Here is a 14980-nt window from a genome sequence, read left to right as displayed (position 1 = left end):
ATTTTTTAATTTTGAATCTGAGTTAGCACTATCTTATTTTCTAGGGCTTAAAACGCTGTTCCGGTGAGCAGAGAAGGGTCTAGAAGGGAATCGCCTGTCCTAGCGGCCAGGTTTCATGTACAGAAGGGGTTTTCTCACAATAATCTCATTTCTTCTAGTTCCAGAAGTTCCAGGAAAGATTGCCGCCTGCATTTTTCTCCCCATTTAGAAATGCTGCCCAGGGCATAGACTATGCATCCAAGTACAACTTCACAAGGTCTTTCCACCTGAGTCCTGGGACCTATGTAGTGGTTCCCTCAGCACACAGAAAAGAAGTGGAATTCCTGCTCCGAATATTCCTCAAAATGCCAGACAAGGACAGGTATTGAGGCATTAGGTCCTCAGTGATTTAGCCTACCTCAGTGTACCTTTGTGAGCAGTGTTCTGTGCATTATGTGTTAGCACATGAAGTGCGAGGGACACAAGATGAGTCTTGCTCTTGAGATGCTAACTACAATGGGGAATGAGAAAAGTCCACGAATCAGTAACTCGACCTCAACAGCAATGTAAAAGCATACAAAAGGACAGAATGAAGGGACTGCTTCTGGCCACAGAGACTAGGAAAGGCTTCTCAGAGTAAACAGCACTTGAGCTGGTCCTTGAAGGTAAACAGAAGTTAATAACTTCAAGGAGAAGACCATACAAATGGGAAGAAAGAGCCTAAGAAGACGCAAGGACATAGTGGAGCCTGGGGCTTGTTGAATAAGTGCTGTCAGTTGTGTGCACAAGAAAATCATACCATGTGTTATATTCACTTGTTTGAAACATAGCCAGAATTCGGGGTAAACCAGGAAGACAGACTGACCTGAAAACAGGCTTTGATTCTAGAGGGCCTTGAATGTTAAGTCGTAGGTCAGATTGGGATCAACAGGTCCTGTCCCCTTGAACTTGAGGTAGGTGTTACTATAGTCATAGAGACCTACGTAAAGAAAGCAAATGTGTAAGGGTCATCACTGACATGTGTAAGGGCTATCACTGCCGATTCAAGATGGACCATGAGTCAAAGGTCACCTGCTTCCTGGCAGTAAAAGTCACCACCCATGTGCATCTCATTATAAACAAATCAATGGTGAGAAACACAGACCATGTCTACCCCAAATGAACATATGATCATTGGGTATCTATTGCCATGGCTGCCTTCTTCTCGTTCTTGTGAGAGATGTTAGGTGCCATCTGGTGTCCTTCACAGGTAGACTCCTGGGAATACAGTGAGGGTCACTTTTGTCACACTGTTCCCCTGGTTTTCTAGGAATCCGAGCATCAATTTCAACCTCAGGGCCCTCAAGGTAAGTGTGCAGGTCTTACTTGCTGTCTTTGTTAGCTATGTCACATTCCCCGAGAGCTTCCTTCTCCTTCCTGATCTTACTATTGACTACAGAAAATGAAGACCATATGATAAGCTATTGGTAGCTCTAAGAGGTGGGACAGAAGTCCAGTCCTCCAAGACCAGACTGGACCCAAGTATCTTCCTTCTAACAAACTTTAGTTTCAAAACTTCCATAAAGTTTGATTTCCTTTAACTCAGTCCTGCAACTACCAGATGAATCTTGCTGTCTTGGATTCAGGCAGGTTGATTGCATCCTTCAGTCAGGCCAGCCCTCACTAAAACAAGGTTGTACTGGATGAGTGGCCTCTTTCCCTGAAATTTAATGTAACTGTTTTCCCTTTGGTCCAGGAAAGTCTCTCAGAAAATGGATCCCAAAAAAGCAGTTTCTACAGATATATGGATCAGGTATGCTATCTAGCACCCATGGACCATGGTGAAGGGGAAAGTCCAGGGACAGAGATATCTCCAGTTGCTTATCAGAATGCACAGAGCAAAAAGGACCTGATCATATTAGGCGCTTCCTATCCCTGGACCATCCCCAGATGCTCTAGTTGCCAAGCTCTGAAGACAAGTGATATCCCAATGTGGGTGGAATCCCATTGGAACATAGAGCTTAGGCAAGAGGAAGATAATTATGAGCTGTGTGTAAGGGATATATTGTGGCTTAAGCCTTTAGACAAGCAGTTGGCAGAAATCTTTCTTTCTCTGGCTCGGCCATTCCCCCACCCCAAACCTGGCACTGTTCCTCCCTGGAGCCGGCCAGCTTCAGAAAGCCCCAACAGCTCTCTTCCTGCCAAGCCACCTATGTGCACATGGGGCTTTCCTAATGGTTTAATAAACTGTTATAAAGAACTCCTTGACTCCTCGGGATAAAAGAACTGCCAACGGTTTCGTGGGATGGGCCTTTTACCATTAATAACAGTGTTGGTGTGGGAAGCAGAAAATGATATAGATGATTTTCTGTACCGTGGGCCAGGCAAAGGCTGAGGAAGGAAGGATGCCAGCCCCTGCCTCTGTACTCAGAGGGCTAATAGCATAGTGGTATCTCAGATGTAGATTGGACCCACACACTAAGAGGAGAGGGGGGAGATGGGTAGTGTGGCTGGAATAAGGGGTGAATGTTGGAAAGAGAAGCCCTTCAGCACTTGCACAGGATTCAGGCCAGCTCTCACTGAAACAAGGTTGACCCAGAAGACCGCTGTCCCTGTCTGTGAGTTCCCAAAGGCAGAGACAACTTCATATGCATTCCTTGTCCCCAACCACCAATCACTGTCCTTGGCCCAGAGGAGGTGCTCAATCATTTTTGTCAGATTGAATTAAGACAGATTAGCTCCCTTGGAGCAGATGCCCGAGCTTGGGTTAGCTGCTCTGAGGTGGCCAGCAGGACCTGATTAGGATGCCTGAGATCGGGCTTCTTCAGGGCAGGTGGTACATTTTCACATAGGGCCACGCACCTGTACTTCTAAAATAAAAATATAATCTGTCGTATAATAGGATGGTACAGACTCCCTAATCAGGACTTTTCCAAGCAACATCCAAATGTATGGCACTCTCTAGAGTGATTGTTAGCTGGTATTGGACGTCGGTCAGAATTAGAATAAGACAGACAGGGTATTGTGCCTAGGTCACTTCTTAGGCAGGCATCCTTGAGCAAGGCACCCCTGACACCATCCTGTACAACCTGCAAGCCCGTGAGGTTGTGGCTCCCAAGAAATTTTAAAGCAAAGCATTTCTCATGCACTCGCTGTACCCTCTCTCCTGGTCCCCCACATTAGTTTTAACCAGCCGTATTTATACAGTATTACCAGCACCCATTGATGCTAGTCGCTTCTAGCCATGGCAGTGGTGATGACATACACAGGCCTGCCTGTCAGAAACGGATCATGTTCTCCAGGATTAGACAGAGCAGATCTAACCACTCTCCTTTATGAATTCAATTGGCAAATAGTTTCCAAACTCCGAGGATATTTCTTCCAAGTACCTCCACCTCACAAAGCTTTGATGTTCCACAATCCCTACATGCAATTCTTGGGGAGCTTGTCTGAGTAACCATCATTGCCATGCCTGCAATTAGTTCTGTAAATGCTTCTGATGGGTGTAGAGTCCAGGTCCACGTGTGCTCTAGTGTAATATGGAGAAGGAAGTAGATGTGACCCATGCTCAGTTCAGTTGGCTAGAGGATACTCCATGTGGCCCATGCTCAGTTCAGTTGGCTAGTAGATACTCCATGTGGCCCACGCTCTCAGTTCAGTTGGCTAGTGGGGAGTCCCTCCTTAGCATATTAACTACTTAGCATATGTAAGGGGTCAAGATTCTTTGGAAGAAAACTTGGTTGATGATGGTGAGCATATAAAGCCAACTTATCTGATATTTGAAAACTATGAGGTTAGAAAAATGGCCCGAGGATCAGCATCAGATATTGGCAGCTTAGAGTCTATCCTTCTCTCTGTGGGGCCTTGCAAGGACAGGATATGGGGCTGCTCTTGCTTTAGGAGTAAGGTGGTGCTGTCAATGTTATGAGGAGAAGGGACAGTGTGTGGAGGCTGTGAGGGCTGTTATTTGTGAGGGGCTGATCTCAGAAGGCCCCTAGGAAGCACTTTCTGAGACATGGACTGCCCCTCTACAAGTCTACCCACTGAGAAACCTAACTCCAGTGCCAGCTCCCTGAAGCACAACAACCATACTTTTCTGTAAAGTTGTCATCAAAGGCACTACCCACCAGGCTTCCAGGTGCCTGTCTGCAGGGAAGAGCTAGGACCATGACCTCACCCCAAGAGCAGGCCTAGAAAATGTCCTCTTTATCCATGACTGTAGTTGCTTTCTGGTTTTGATCTAAGGGAAGCTGTAATACCTTCCTTTTTCCCTCAGTACCTAAAAGACTAAGCATTATGTTCTATGATAGCAGCTTCTAGTAGCCTAGATTTTGAGTACTTTTAGCTCCTGTTATTACACACACATACACAAAGTCATCACACAGCTCATGGTGTTTCTGAAAATGAGCTGCACTGGTCATCCCGCTATAGTCTTCCTGAGGGGTCCCTCAGTGTCAGCCATCATGATAAGGAGAGGAAGAAACACGAGTCTTGTCCCATAAGAAATGGAGGGAGGCAGTATGAGAGAGGTCACACCAGGAGCCTGGTGTCAGGAACAACCATCATGACGGATGTTCAGGGAGGGAGTTATCAACATGGCCAGAACCCAGGGCAGGCCCAGGACAAAGAACAGGTAGAGGTACTATGGCAAGGAAAGTCTCAGAAGTCAGAGAGATGCTACAGAGTTGGGGGATTTGCTCCTTGGTTCCTGGTTCCCATCTCACAACCCATTTTTCTCCTGCATTTTGGACCAGGGGCTGGACATTGATGCCACCCAACTTCAGAGCCTTCTCAACCAGGAGTTCCTAACAGGTATGTCAGTTCAGAAGCCTGCTGGCTCCCCCCTTCTCCCCATGTGGCCACCCTCAACGGCACTTCAGTCTTCTCCTTCCTCAGGGACTCCAGGAGACACTTTCTCCTTGGACCAGTGCCAAAGCATCATGGCTCTGATGGATGTATCCTTTACAGTCACCATCTCCCCTGCAGCCTGCCCCTGTGGGCTTCCCTGGGATTCTAATTATATACCAGTTCACTCCAGAATCCAACTTATCATAACAGCCATAGCAATAGTCACTACTGACTGGGAATCATAAGGAAGTGTATTTGTAATGCTTGCAACAGCCCTTGAGATGCAACAGCTATTATCCCAGTGAACAACGGAAGACACAGGGGCCGCAGAGGTTAAGCATTTTCGCCCATCTTACACAGCTAGTTGGGGGTTATGTATAGATTTGAAATAGGAGTTTAAGCTTCCATGATCCATGTTCTAACCTCGATTTCTGCTACCTTCTCCAGTCTGAGCTACGTTCCCTTCGCCCTTTCCTTCAACACTGGAGAAGTCTTCACTGCTCAGATTCCTTATTCAAATGGTTCTTAGTTTAAAAAGATACCCACCAAATGCTCACAAACCTTCTTGTTCTGCAGTGCACAGTAGTGGAACCCCCTTTGGCTCACATGGTGGTTTTGTACCTGCAGACAATGGTCTTGAAACAATTCGGTGGCTAGCCTAGTTTCATGGCCGTGAGGAGCAAGACTAGGAACCAAACTAACTGCTGTTACCCTCATCCCAATACTCTCTCCTAGGAGCCTTCCTCCTCTATCCAACCTTCCTCCCTCTGGGGGGAGGGGAGAAACACTGGCCATGTAGGAGGGATCCCAAGCCTGGCAGCTCTTCCCCAGGCTGTAGCTGTCTCCACAGAGAGACAGATCACCCCTCTTTCACACGGTTAACAAGGCTCGATTGTGAATTCGAAGTCAGCCATTGTAGAACAAGAAGGCTTCTTGATGGAATCATAAATCAGCCCTGTCTCAGCTGGCTGTGGTCTGGAGTCACTTGGAGACACAGAAGAATCCAAATGGCCCTTGCAGCCCTGTGGCCTGAGCACCCAGCTGAGGGAGGAGGAGAAAGGGGTAGAAGAGACCTGTGCATTGTACTAGGGGGCTGGAAATAGAGCTTCCCCCAGGGTCCAGTGTTAGGGTAGTGTGGTAGCTCTCAAAGTTCAATTATTTTCCCCTGCATTAGTTGCCTGTCAAAAGGGGTGACAGGAGAAGCATTTATAAACAGGAAGCATTCCAGCAACATTGGGCCTAGGGATGGCACATTTACCTATCTACACTATTTCTGCATTTGCGAGGCTCCTGTGTATTCGCCCCCCCTCCTCCCCTGCCAGGGAGCCCAGCCAACTGGTGGTTGGGGGCTCTCTCTCTCTTCTGCTGGATATAACTGAAATTGATGCCTCGTTCTCAGAGATCTTTCCTTCTAACAATACATTTTATTTTGAAAAACAAATCTAAAGCAGGTCACCTTCAGATAGAGTGGGAGCCAGCTGGCAAGGGGCCAACATGGCACTGGGTTACTAGCTGAAGGATGAAGCCAGCCGCTCTGGCTTGCTCTGGCTTCATTAGCAGGACAAACAGCTCCCCTTCCCCATCGCCCCCTGAACTGCTTAGCTCTTAACTCGTCCTCCAGCTGAAAGTGAATGGGCGGCTGGATCAGGAGGAGTTTGCAAGACTACAGAATCGTCTTATCCACTGCCAGGTATGGTCCCATCCTCTGTGGCATGACTAACACTCATATTTAACCCGGGTGAGCAAATCTTTATTGGGTGTCCCACACTGGGGTATGAAAGGATGGGAAACATCACCCTGTCCTTGAAGTCACCTCATATTTTGTTTAGGGAGATATACAGACAATCAAGGCCTAAAGTACCAGAGTGGCCGGATGAAGAATGGTCTATGAGGCTGAGGAAGGAGGTTACCATGGACAGTGTCTAGAACTGCCATGATATATATTGACACACTCAGTAGGCTGAACCCATCTCTTTCTATATGGATGCTTCTGTGGATGATCTACCAAAACAAACACAGTTGACCTATGGCTTGGGTATGGCCTCCATTGCCCTCAGGACAAAGTCTGAATGCTTCAAAGCAGCACACAAACCTCCTGAGTTAAGTCTCTATTTTTAAGTTCAGAAGGGGCCATTTTTACTCATTCTTCCTCTAAAACTCAACTCTAAGATGCCTTGCTGTCCCCTATAAATGTCAAGCTTTGTTCCTCTGCCCCACTTCCTCTCCCATTCCCATGCCTCAAGCCTGGTCGTTGCTCATCCATCCTAAGAACACAGGCAGCTTCAGACATGCCTTCCCTGCCAAGTCTTTCTTGCCAGTCCCTATGACCTGATTATTGTCGATTCTGACTCCTCACCTTCTGGCAGACACCTGTAGGGCAAGCCACATTGTCTGCCTTAATATTTTGCACTGAAAAAGAACTTTTCCTTATTTTAAAAGTGATGTCTATTGACAATAGAAAACATAGGTGAGAAAGATAATAAACTCAAAAAAGAAAACATTAGCTTGCCAAAGGGAAAGCATTAAGATCAAGTTAATAGGTTCCAGAATGTGTTCTTAGTAGGCATATTTATACAAACTAAATAAAAGTATAATGTGGCCAGGTATGATGGCACACATCTGTAATCCCAGTATTTAGGAAGCCAAGGCAGGAAGATTATGAGTTTAAAACCAGCTTTGGTAACATAGAGGAAACCCTATGTCAAATAAATAAATGAGTGCATCAATAAATAAGGTAATCAGTCAGTCATATATACATGTATACAAACTGCTTTAAAAAAATAAAGAGCACCAATATATCATATGACTAATCATGTCACTGTCTCTGAACATTTTGAAAGGCTAAATCAGTACTCCTGTGCAGCTATGCCAAGATTCTTAAAGGAGGTGGAGGGTGGGGGGTGAGTCGAGGACACGGGGCGGCCATTTGACTTCTCACCAGACACTAGAATGTTTGACAGGAAACTCTTACCATTACACTGCTAGATCCTCCAGGGCAGGTTCTTCCTCATGTTCATCTTTCCCCCCAGAGACCTCCACAACATGTTTAACATAGCAGCGTTCAGAATCACTCAATAATGACATAGTCAGTCAGCTACTAAATGAGCAAGGTAATGTAATAGAAATCACTTGGTGTCTAACTTCAAACCTACCAGAAACCAAATAAGGGCAAGAGGAGGCTCTCAAGCCATCATCTGACAGTCATTGGCCTACTCCCACCCCCACTGCCAACCCCACCCCATAGCTGGCCTTGCCTTGCATATCTGGGATTTGCTATATTGACGTGGAAACACCTTTGTGAGCCAGCAGCATATAGATGGCAGTCAGGTACTCTCTGCTCAGTCCTGGGGAGCTGCCAGCATTATCCAAAACCAGGTATACACTTGCCAGTGGGTCAATTTCCTCATCTAGGAAGTGCATTGTAGGCCAGGATTACAATGAGCGTTGTGCAGAGAGAAAAAGTCTCCAGTAAATGCAAGAGTGGGTACAACAGTGGCTGCTGCTGCTACAGTCACTATCTCCTGCACCCGTGCTTGGGCCAGGACACGGCTCTAACCTGCTTTTGGTCTTCTCTATGTAGCACTCACTAATATACAAGCGAGAGGATTTGTATGTGAGCATGCACACTTAGGTATGAGCAAATGATAAGCACACTTAGGTATTAGTAAATGATCTGTACTTTATAGACTTTTACTCACTGGTTTCTTATAACAAGACTAGGCGGTAGGCACTGTAACTAGCCCAGTACTACAGATGAGGAAACTGAGGCCTAGAAAGATGAGGTAACTTGGCAAAGGTCAGTTACAAAGCTGGGTCAACGGTTGAGCTGGAACTCAGGCAGACCATCTCTTAAGTCTGTACACTCAAGCACTACTGAACACAGGCTCTCTAGAGCAGTGCTTCTCAATATGTGGGTCATAATCCTTTTGGCAAACATCTATCATCAAAACATAATCACGCTATGATTCATAACAATAGCAAAATTACCATCATGAAGTAACAATGAAAAAATGTTATGGTTGGGAGCCACCACAACACGAGGAACCATATTAAAGGGTCGCAGTGTTAGGAAAGTTAGGAAGCGCTGCTGTGGAGAGACCTCATGCTTCTCCACAGTCAGCTGAATGTCCTGTGTGTCTAGAGGGAGAAGAAGAAATAGGAACCAGTTGAAGGAGGGGAGCTTCAGGTCCAGTAATGAGCAGACTGACGGGCTTAAGGAGTGAGGCCATCCTTGCTTTCCTCTTCCCCCCTCTACCTCTGTAAGCTGGCTCCTTGGAGATGGAGAATAGATGTACAGGACCTTTCCCATCCACATCCTGTGAGTCCTCACAGCCTTCTACTTTTATCCCCTCAGCATGTTTTCCAGAACATCCAGAGGAGCCCTGGAGTTCTCCTCAGCTCAGACTTATGGAAGGCCATAGAAAGTACAGGTAACCTGGGGCCCATGAGCCTGGATGACAGAGGCTGTGGGGTATTGTGAGGCCTGTGTTCCCAGCATGCCATAAGCAAGGCTGCCATGGTGAGACTGGGCAGCTGAGAGAAAAGAGAGCTCTAGCTTATGTGTCCTCCTCTACCTACACTGATCCTGATGGGCTTCCGGCATCAGACTCAGATCTCAGCTCCCTGCCCTCAGACTGAGCTATCCTGTATCTTGTATCCATAAATTTATTCACCCACCTTTTCTCTCCAACACAGTTCTGATTGATGGGGAAAGAAGGGGAGGGCGGGAGAGGGGGATGCGTTACAAGACTGACAACCTCCCAGGAATGGAGGGGAGCTCATCTTCCAGAAGTTTCCAGCTCACTGTCTGAGTTTTCAGGGTTAAATACCAACAAAGCAGGCTGGGAATCTTACTTCTGTCTCTTCACAGAAGATTCAAAGCTAAATTAAACCAAACGGCATGTGCTGGGTTCAAGTAGGCACAAGCTTTCTGTCCTGGGATACTGATAACAGTACCTTAGGGTACATAAGTGCGTCATAGTTGACCAAGAACTGTTCACTTCATCTTCTTTCATTGTCTCCACTTGGCTGAGAACTGGGAAGGACAGGAATCATTACCCCTACTTACCTGTGGGGAAGATGTATCACATAAAGGTTACAGAAGGAAATGGCCACCTTCCTTAATAAGCCATAGAATCATGTTCCCCCAGGTTAACTCTGGAGATAGTGCTTTTGTAATTCTTCTTCCCATGCCCCTGGCATAGAAAGTGGTAGAGATACAAAACACTCTTCTCTAAGCATAGCTCCTCCCTTAATTTTGATTGTCAGCAGCTATACCCCAGCATCACAGGTATACAGCATAGCAGAAGGCTGAGATGCTCAGAGCTGAGATGCGCTACAGAGCCTTGCATGGCTTGCTAAAACTAAGAAAGAAGGTAGAGCTATCCCCACATTTTTGATTCAGGAAGTCTGGGGGTGCTAAGGATGGTACATTTCCAGCAAGTTCTAAGGCATAGTATCTGCGGCTGACACATGAGGCCACACTTGGAGAACCACTGAAGAACCAGTTAAAGATGATGCCATCAAAGGAGCCTAATGACCACAGAACAAAACAAGGGAGTGAAATAGAGACCACTTCCAACTTAGCTCAGAAGCTTTCAGAAGCAAAGCAGGTGGCTATCAGGAAAACTCAAGCCAGATCTGAAGGCGTATGGCTCCTACTACAAAACTTAAATGTGCCTCTAGTTGCATGTGGCCCACGGGCCACCAAGCTCATCCTTGCATAGGTGGATCAGCTTTCAAGTGTCTGCCTGCTCACCAGAGCAACAACTGCTGGCCATTCTGCACTTGTCACCTGTGTGGTTAGGGCCTCCCTGAAGATTATAACTAAAGATACAAACAACAAGGCTGAAGAAAGAGGACAAGATGCCTATCACGTTCCCAGCCGAGGCAAAGTTCTGAGCTGTGATCTCCTTTCTGTGCCCCAGCCTTTCCTTAGAGCTTTCCATTAGAGCTGAATCTCCCTCTTACAATCACCAGCAAAGAAAAACCTGGCAGAGGCATGACTGAACTAAAGCCCTTAGGTGTCCTGGCACCTCCATGCTGTATGAGGATTATCTAATTATTGGAAAAGAAAATGTGTTTTCAGAGGAGTAGTCAGTGTTTTGAGTCTCTTGAGTTGGTCTCTGGCCAAGCTTCAGGCTTGTGACACTAGGGCACAGTAGCCAAAACTCAAAAGAGAGAGAGGGAGAGGGAGAGGGAGAGGGAGAGAGAGAGAGAGAGAGAGAGAGAGAGAGAGAGAGAGAGAGAGAGAGAGAGAGAGAGACCCTGAGTGAGGCAGGCCTGGCTGACATATTGAACTTGAGTAGGGGATAAGATAGGTGACTACTGGACCACCTTAGTAGGTTTCTTGAGCCTCATGAGGCACAAAACCACCCCATCTCCAGTCTTCTCTCCACTCACCAACTTACCTTCCCATCCCAGAATTCCTTTCAGGAGTCTTCATCAGTAATGAGCTGCTGAGTCTCATGACACTCAGGTACAGCAATAGCTCTGGCCAGGTCAGCTTCCCTAGTCTTGTCTGCTTCCTGATACGGCTGGAAACCATGGCAAGTAAGTGACCCTGGGGGCATTCTGTAGACCTACACAGTGACCAATGAACTCAATAGATGGCCAGGAAAGCACTGATGCCCTAGTACCTGGGTACAGAAACCAGGCTGGTGTCCTGCCTGAGACTTGTGATATAAGAGGGCCAGGGCAGTGAGATTTCAAGTAGTGTTGTAGCAAGGAATGGGGCAGAGGGTGAAGTCTGCAAAAGCCTTACATAGACTGCTATGAGATTCATGTATGAAAGAAACCAGTCAGCCAAGAAGAAGACCGAAAAGCTTCCCAGCCAAAGACAGTATATAATATATAGTGCACTCTCAAAAATAAAAAAAGAAAGCCCATCATATTATGCAAATATATGAGGTAATTGATGTTATAGAAAGGACACAGAAAGGTGTGCTGTCTTCCTAGCACCAGGCCACTGAGCTTCTAACTTTCCTCCAAGTTCTGGCCTACTTCCTCTCTTGAAAGTTGTCTCACTTTACTGTTACTATGATAAAATACTCTGACCTAGGCAACTTAAGGGAAAAGAAGTTTATTCTGGCTGAATAGTTCACAGTCAGAGAAGTCAAAGTAGCTAGAGTTTGAAACAACTGGTTGTGTCACATCTACAACTGGGAAGAAAACAATAGATGCATGTTACTGTTCAGCTCCTTTTCTGTACTTACACAGTCCAGGATCTCAGCCAGGGGATGGTACCACCCACAGTGGTCTTCCCACCTCAGTTAATACAATCAAGATAGTCCTCCATAGGCATGCCCAGAGATCCATTTCTTCTGGTGACTCTGGACTCTGTCAAGTTGACAATTAACTCTGACCACCATCACAGGTGTATATTCTTTCTCAATAGACTGTCTCTGTCTCTGTCTCTGCCTCTGCTCTTATCCACATGTCTGTCTTTTTTTGCTGCCGTTGTTGTTTTTAATCCTCAGACACAAGGACCTAGAAATTCCAGAGAATACCAGACTCTGATAACCACCAGCGACATTACTGTTAACTGTGTCCCTGTCTTCCTTTCTGCACTCTTTTCTGTCCCTATATCTCAACTCTCTTTTTGCCTCCTCACCCTATTCAGGTTCTGTCTCAGGAACAAGGTTAATTTAAATCACCCTCTCCAGGTTACATTTATAACTAAATTCACTCTTTAGTTATGCAATGGAGGATTTGGGTCTCTACTGAAAGAATTTTATACAAGTGAATACATATGAGCAGAAAGTCTTTCTTCAAGCTATAAAAATCCAAAGTTGGAGGCCAGAGGTTTCCACACATTTAAGCAGAATAGCACTTTTTTTTTTTCAATAAAATTTTATGTGAGGCCCCAAGCCACAGAGCAGTTCAAAACAGCTGTTGGGAATGAGAGAAAGGTAGAGTGGGGTCCAGAAACACCCCTGGATTCTGATATCTCAATAGCCGTGGGGCACATCTGAAAAGGCCAAGGCTCCTAGTGAAGATGGAGAGAATACAGCCCTGAAAAGGTGAAATAGAAACTCGAGTTCGGAAATAGATTAGGGAGATCCTAACTGTGCCCATTTAAATAATATCCCATACACACACACACACAAGGCAAAGAAAAAGGAAGATATGTGATGTCTGGAAAGGGAGAGATGAGAATAATCCTATTTGTCTTGGGAGAAGCTGCCCCACAGGAAACAGAGAGGAGGGCAGAGGAAAGGCACATTCTGGGGACACCGAAGTCTGATGACCTCTAAGTCAGTCAAAACCTTTCATTGTCTATTCTAGAGGCATTCCACAACCTCTCCAAGGATGGCAAAGGCATCTACCTGACAGAAATGGAGGTGAGGCATCTTCCCATCCCAGAACCAGGCATAGTCTCAAGCAACCTTTTCCTGATCCAGTTCCAAGGGGCATTTTTCTCCCTGGGGTATTGAATAGTCCATCAAAGGCCAGCCAGGCTGGGGAGGGGGAGCTGCCTCCAATTACTGCCTTTATATATTGCAGGCTGCCAGGCTGCTTTAGGATCTTGGCAGAGAGATTTTATTTTTTTTCCAATAGCTTAATAAAGCAGAGGATTATGTAGGAGTCATAAATCCAAAAGGGAAGTAAAGAACAATTCACCAAGCTCACTGTACATTAAGCCTGAATTTTAGAGCCACCTAAGCAGCCAACTGGTCAACTCACATACACCTCTGTCTGCCGGGCTGTTTAGAAAATGATAGGTACCCTTCGATTGCTCGGCTGCTAGAGTGGACGACTGTAGAGGAGTTACCTAAAATGTAGGGGAAAGGATGTGCTGTGACGGAATGCTGGGGGTCAAATTAGCTGGAAAGGGTATTGATGCTGAACTAAGGTCTTTCAAGGGAGATGGTACACGTTTGACCTGTTCCATATTAAAGGAACTGGCTTTAAGAATTGGTTCCACCAGGCTGGGGCTCAGTAAGGAAAGAACTAAGCACACAAGCCTGAGGACCTAAGACTAGATCCATAGCACCCACACAAGAATCCAGGCATGGTGGAATGTGCCTTTAATCCCAGAGCCCCAGAAGGGCAGAGAACAGGAGAATCCCTGAAACTTGATGGTCAACTAGCCTAGCCCAATGGATAAACTCTAGATTCAATGAAGACTATGTTTCAAAAAGTAAGGAGGACACCTGGTGTCAACCTCTGCCTCCAAACTCACATATTGTAGGTATACATGCATTCCACCCCAGAGAGATAGGAGTGGAAAGAGAGAATGTTTGTTCTAATGATGTTTATTTCTCAGTGGATGAACCTGGTCATGTACAGCTGAGGTGAGAAGTCCAGCAGAGCCCTCTGGTCCAGGTAAGACATGGTAGCATTAGAGTCCTTTCCCCTTCCTGTGAACATTTCCACACTTTCTGTAAGAATGGCACTTAAGACTCCCTGGGAACAGCCTCTCAGAGACTTCAGAGAGTGGATTCTTAGGAGCCAAGGCCTCATCGCTCCTTGCTCCTGAGTTTCAAGGCCAAATGCTCAGATTTTGTCCAGACACGTTCATGAAGAGAGCAGCCTGAAAGTTGTGAATGAGAAATTTACAACATTTAATTAATGTTCCGGGTGATGACTCATTGCAGACAGAGACTAGAAATGTTGAAAATAGAATACCGTGGAGCAACACAAACAGTTGACCTTGAGGGACAGGAGAGCCAGACACTGCTACTCTACCATTGCCTCGTTGGCTTTGGGCAGTAGTAGATACTGATAGTTATTGGCATGTATACTTCTAGCTTGCGCCATTCCCTCTTTGACCTTTATGGAACACACCAGAGTTACAGAACATCTATAGTCGCATTTTCCAATCCTGCTATAGCAGAAATTCTGGCTCAATGTTATAGAATCTGAAGAGCTTGTGAGTTTGTGCTCCCACTGTCTGGGAATCTTCAAGTGCTATGTATTCCTTACATAAAGACAAGCACCTAGTGTGCTGGAAATTTCTAACCATGCTTCCATAGAAACTCTACTCCCTGGGCCTTTGCAGAAAAAAAGATAGATAGATAGATAGATAGATAGATAGATAGATAGATAGATAGATAGATAGATAGATAGATAGATACAGAGGGACAGAGAGACAGAGGTAGAAACAGAGAGACAGAAAAGAGACAGACAGACAGACAGACAGACAGACAGACAGACAGACAGACAGACAGAC

The 14980-nt window shown here is 45.9% G+C and overlaps 1 protein-coding gene across 2 annotated transcripts in view; it reads left to right on the top strand.

The window, feature by feature from the left end:
• Positions 1–14980, top strand: part of Capn13 (calpain 13) — a 74605-nt gene that overhangs the window by 51254 nt on the left and 8371 nt on the right. The window contains exons 12-21 of one of the 2 annotated variants that reach the window (XM_028778992.1): positions 159–361; positions 1289–1325; positions 1715–1771; positions 4713–4770; positions 4855–4913; positions 6428–6496; positions 9161–9236; positions 11230–11358; positions 13093–13148; positions 14075–14133. In XM_028778992.1, coding sequence (XP_028634825.1) covers positions 159–361; positions 1289–1325; positions 1715–1771; positions 4713–4770; positions 4855–4913; positions 6428–6496; positions 9161–9236; positions 11230–11358; positions 13093–13148; positions 14075–14101 — 771 coding nt within the window. In that variant the 3' untranslated portion in view covers positions 14102–14133. Of the gene's footprint in view, positions 1–158; positions 362–1288; positions 1326–1714; positions 1772–4712; positions 4771–4854; positions 4914–6427; positions 6497–9160; positions 9237–11229; positions 11359–13092; positions 13149–14074; positions 14134–14980 lie in introns of those variants that run through there. The other variant, XM_028778993.1, reaches the window with a different exon arrangement.

The sequence above is a fragment of the Grammomys surdaster genome, unplaced genomic scaffold (genome assembly GCF_004785775.1).
Source record: "Grammomys surdaster isolate TR1022 unplaced genomic scaffold, NIH_TR_1.0 343, whole genome shotgun sequence".
NCBI lineage: Eukaryota > Metazoa > Chordata > Mammalia > Rodentia > Muridae > Grammomys > Grammomys surdaster.
The sequence above is the reverse complement of the archived record's forward strand: the minus strand, read 5'-3'. Positions and strand labels throughout refer to the sequence as shown.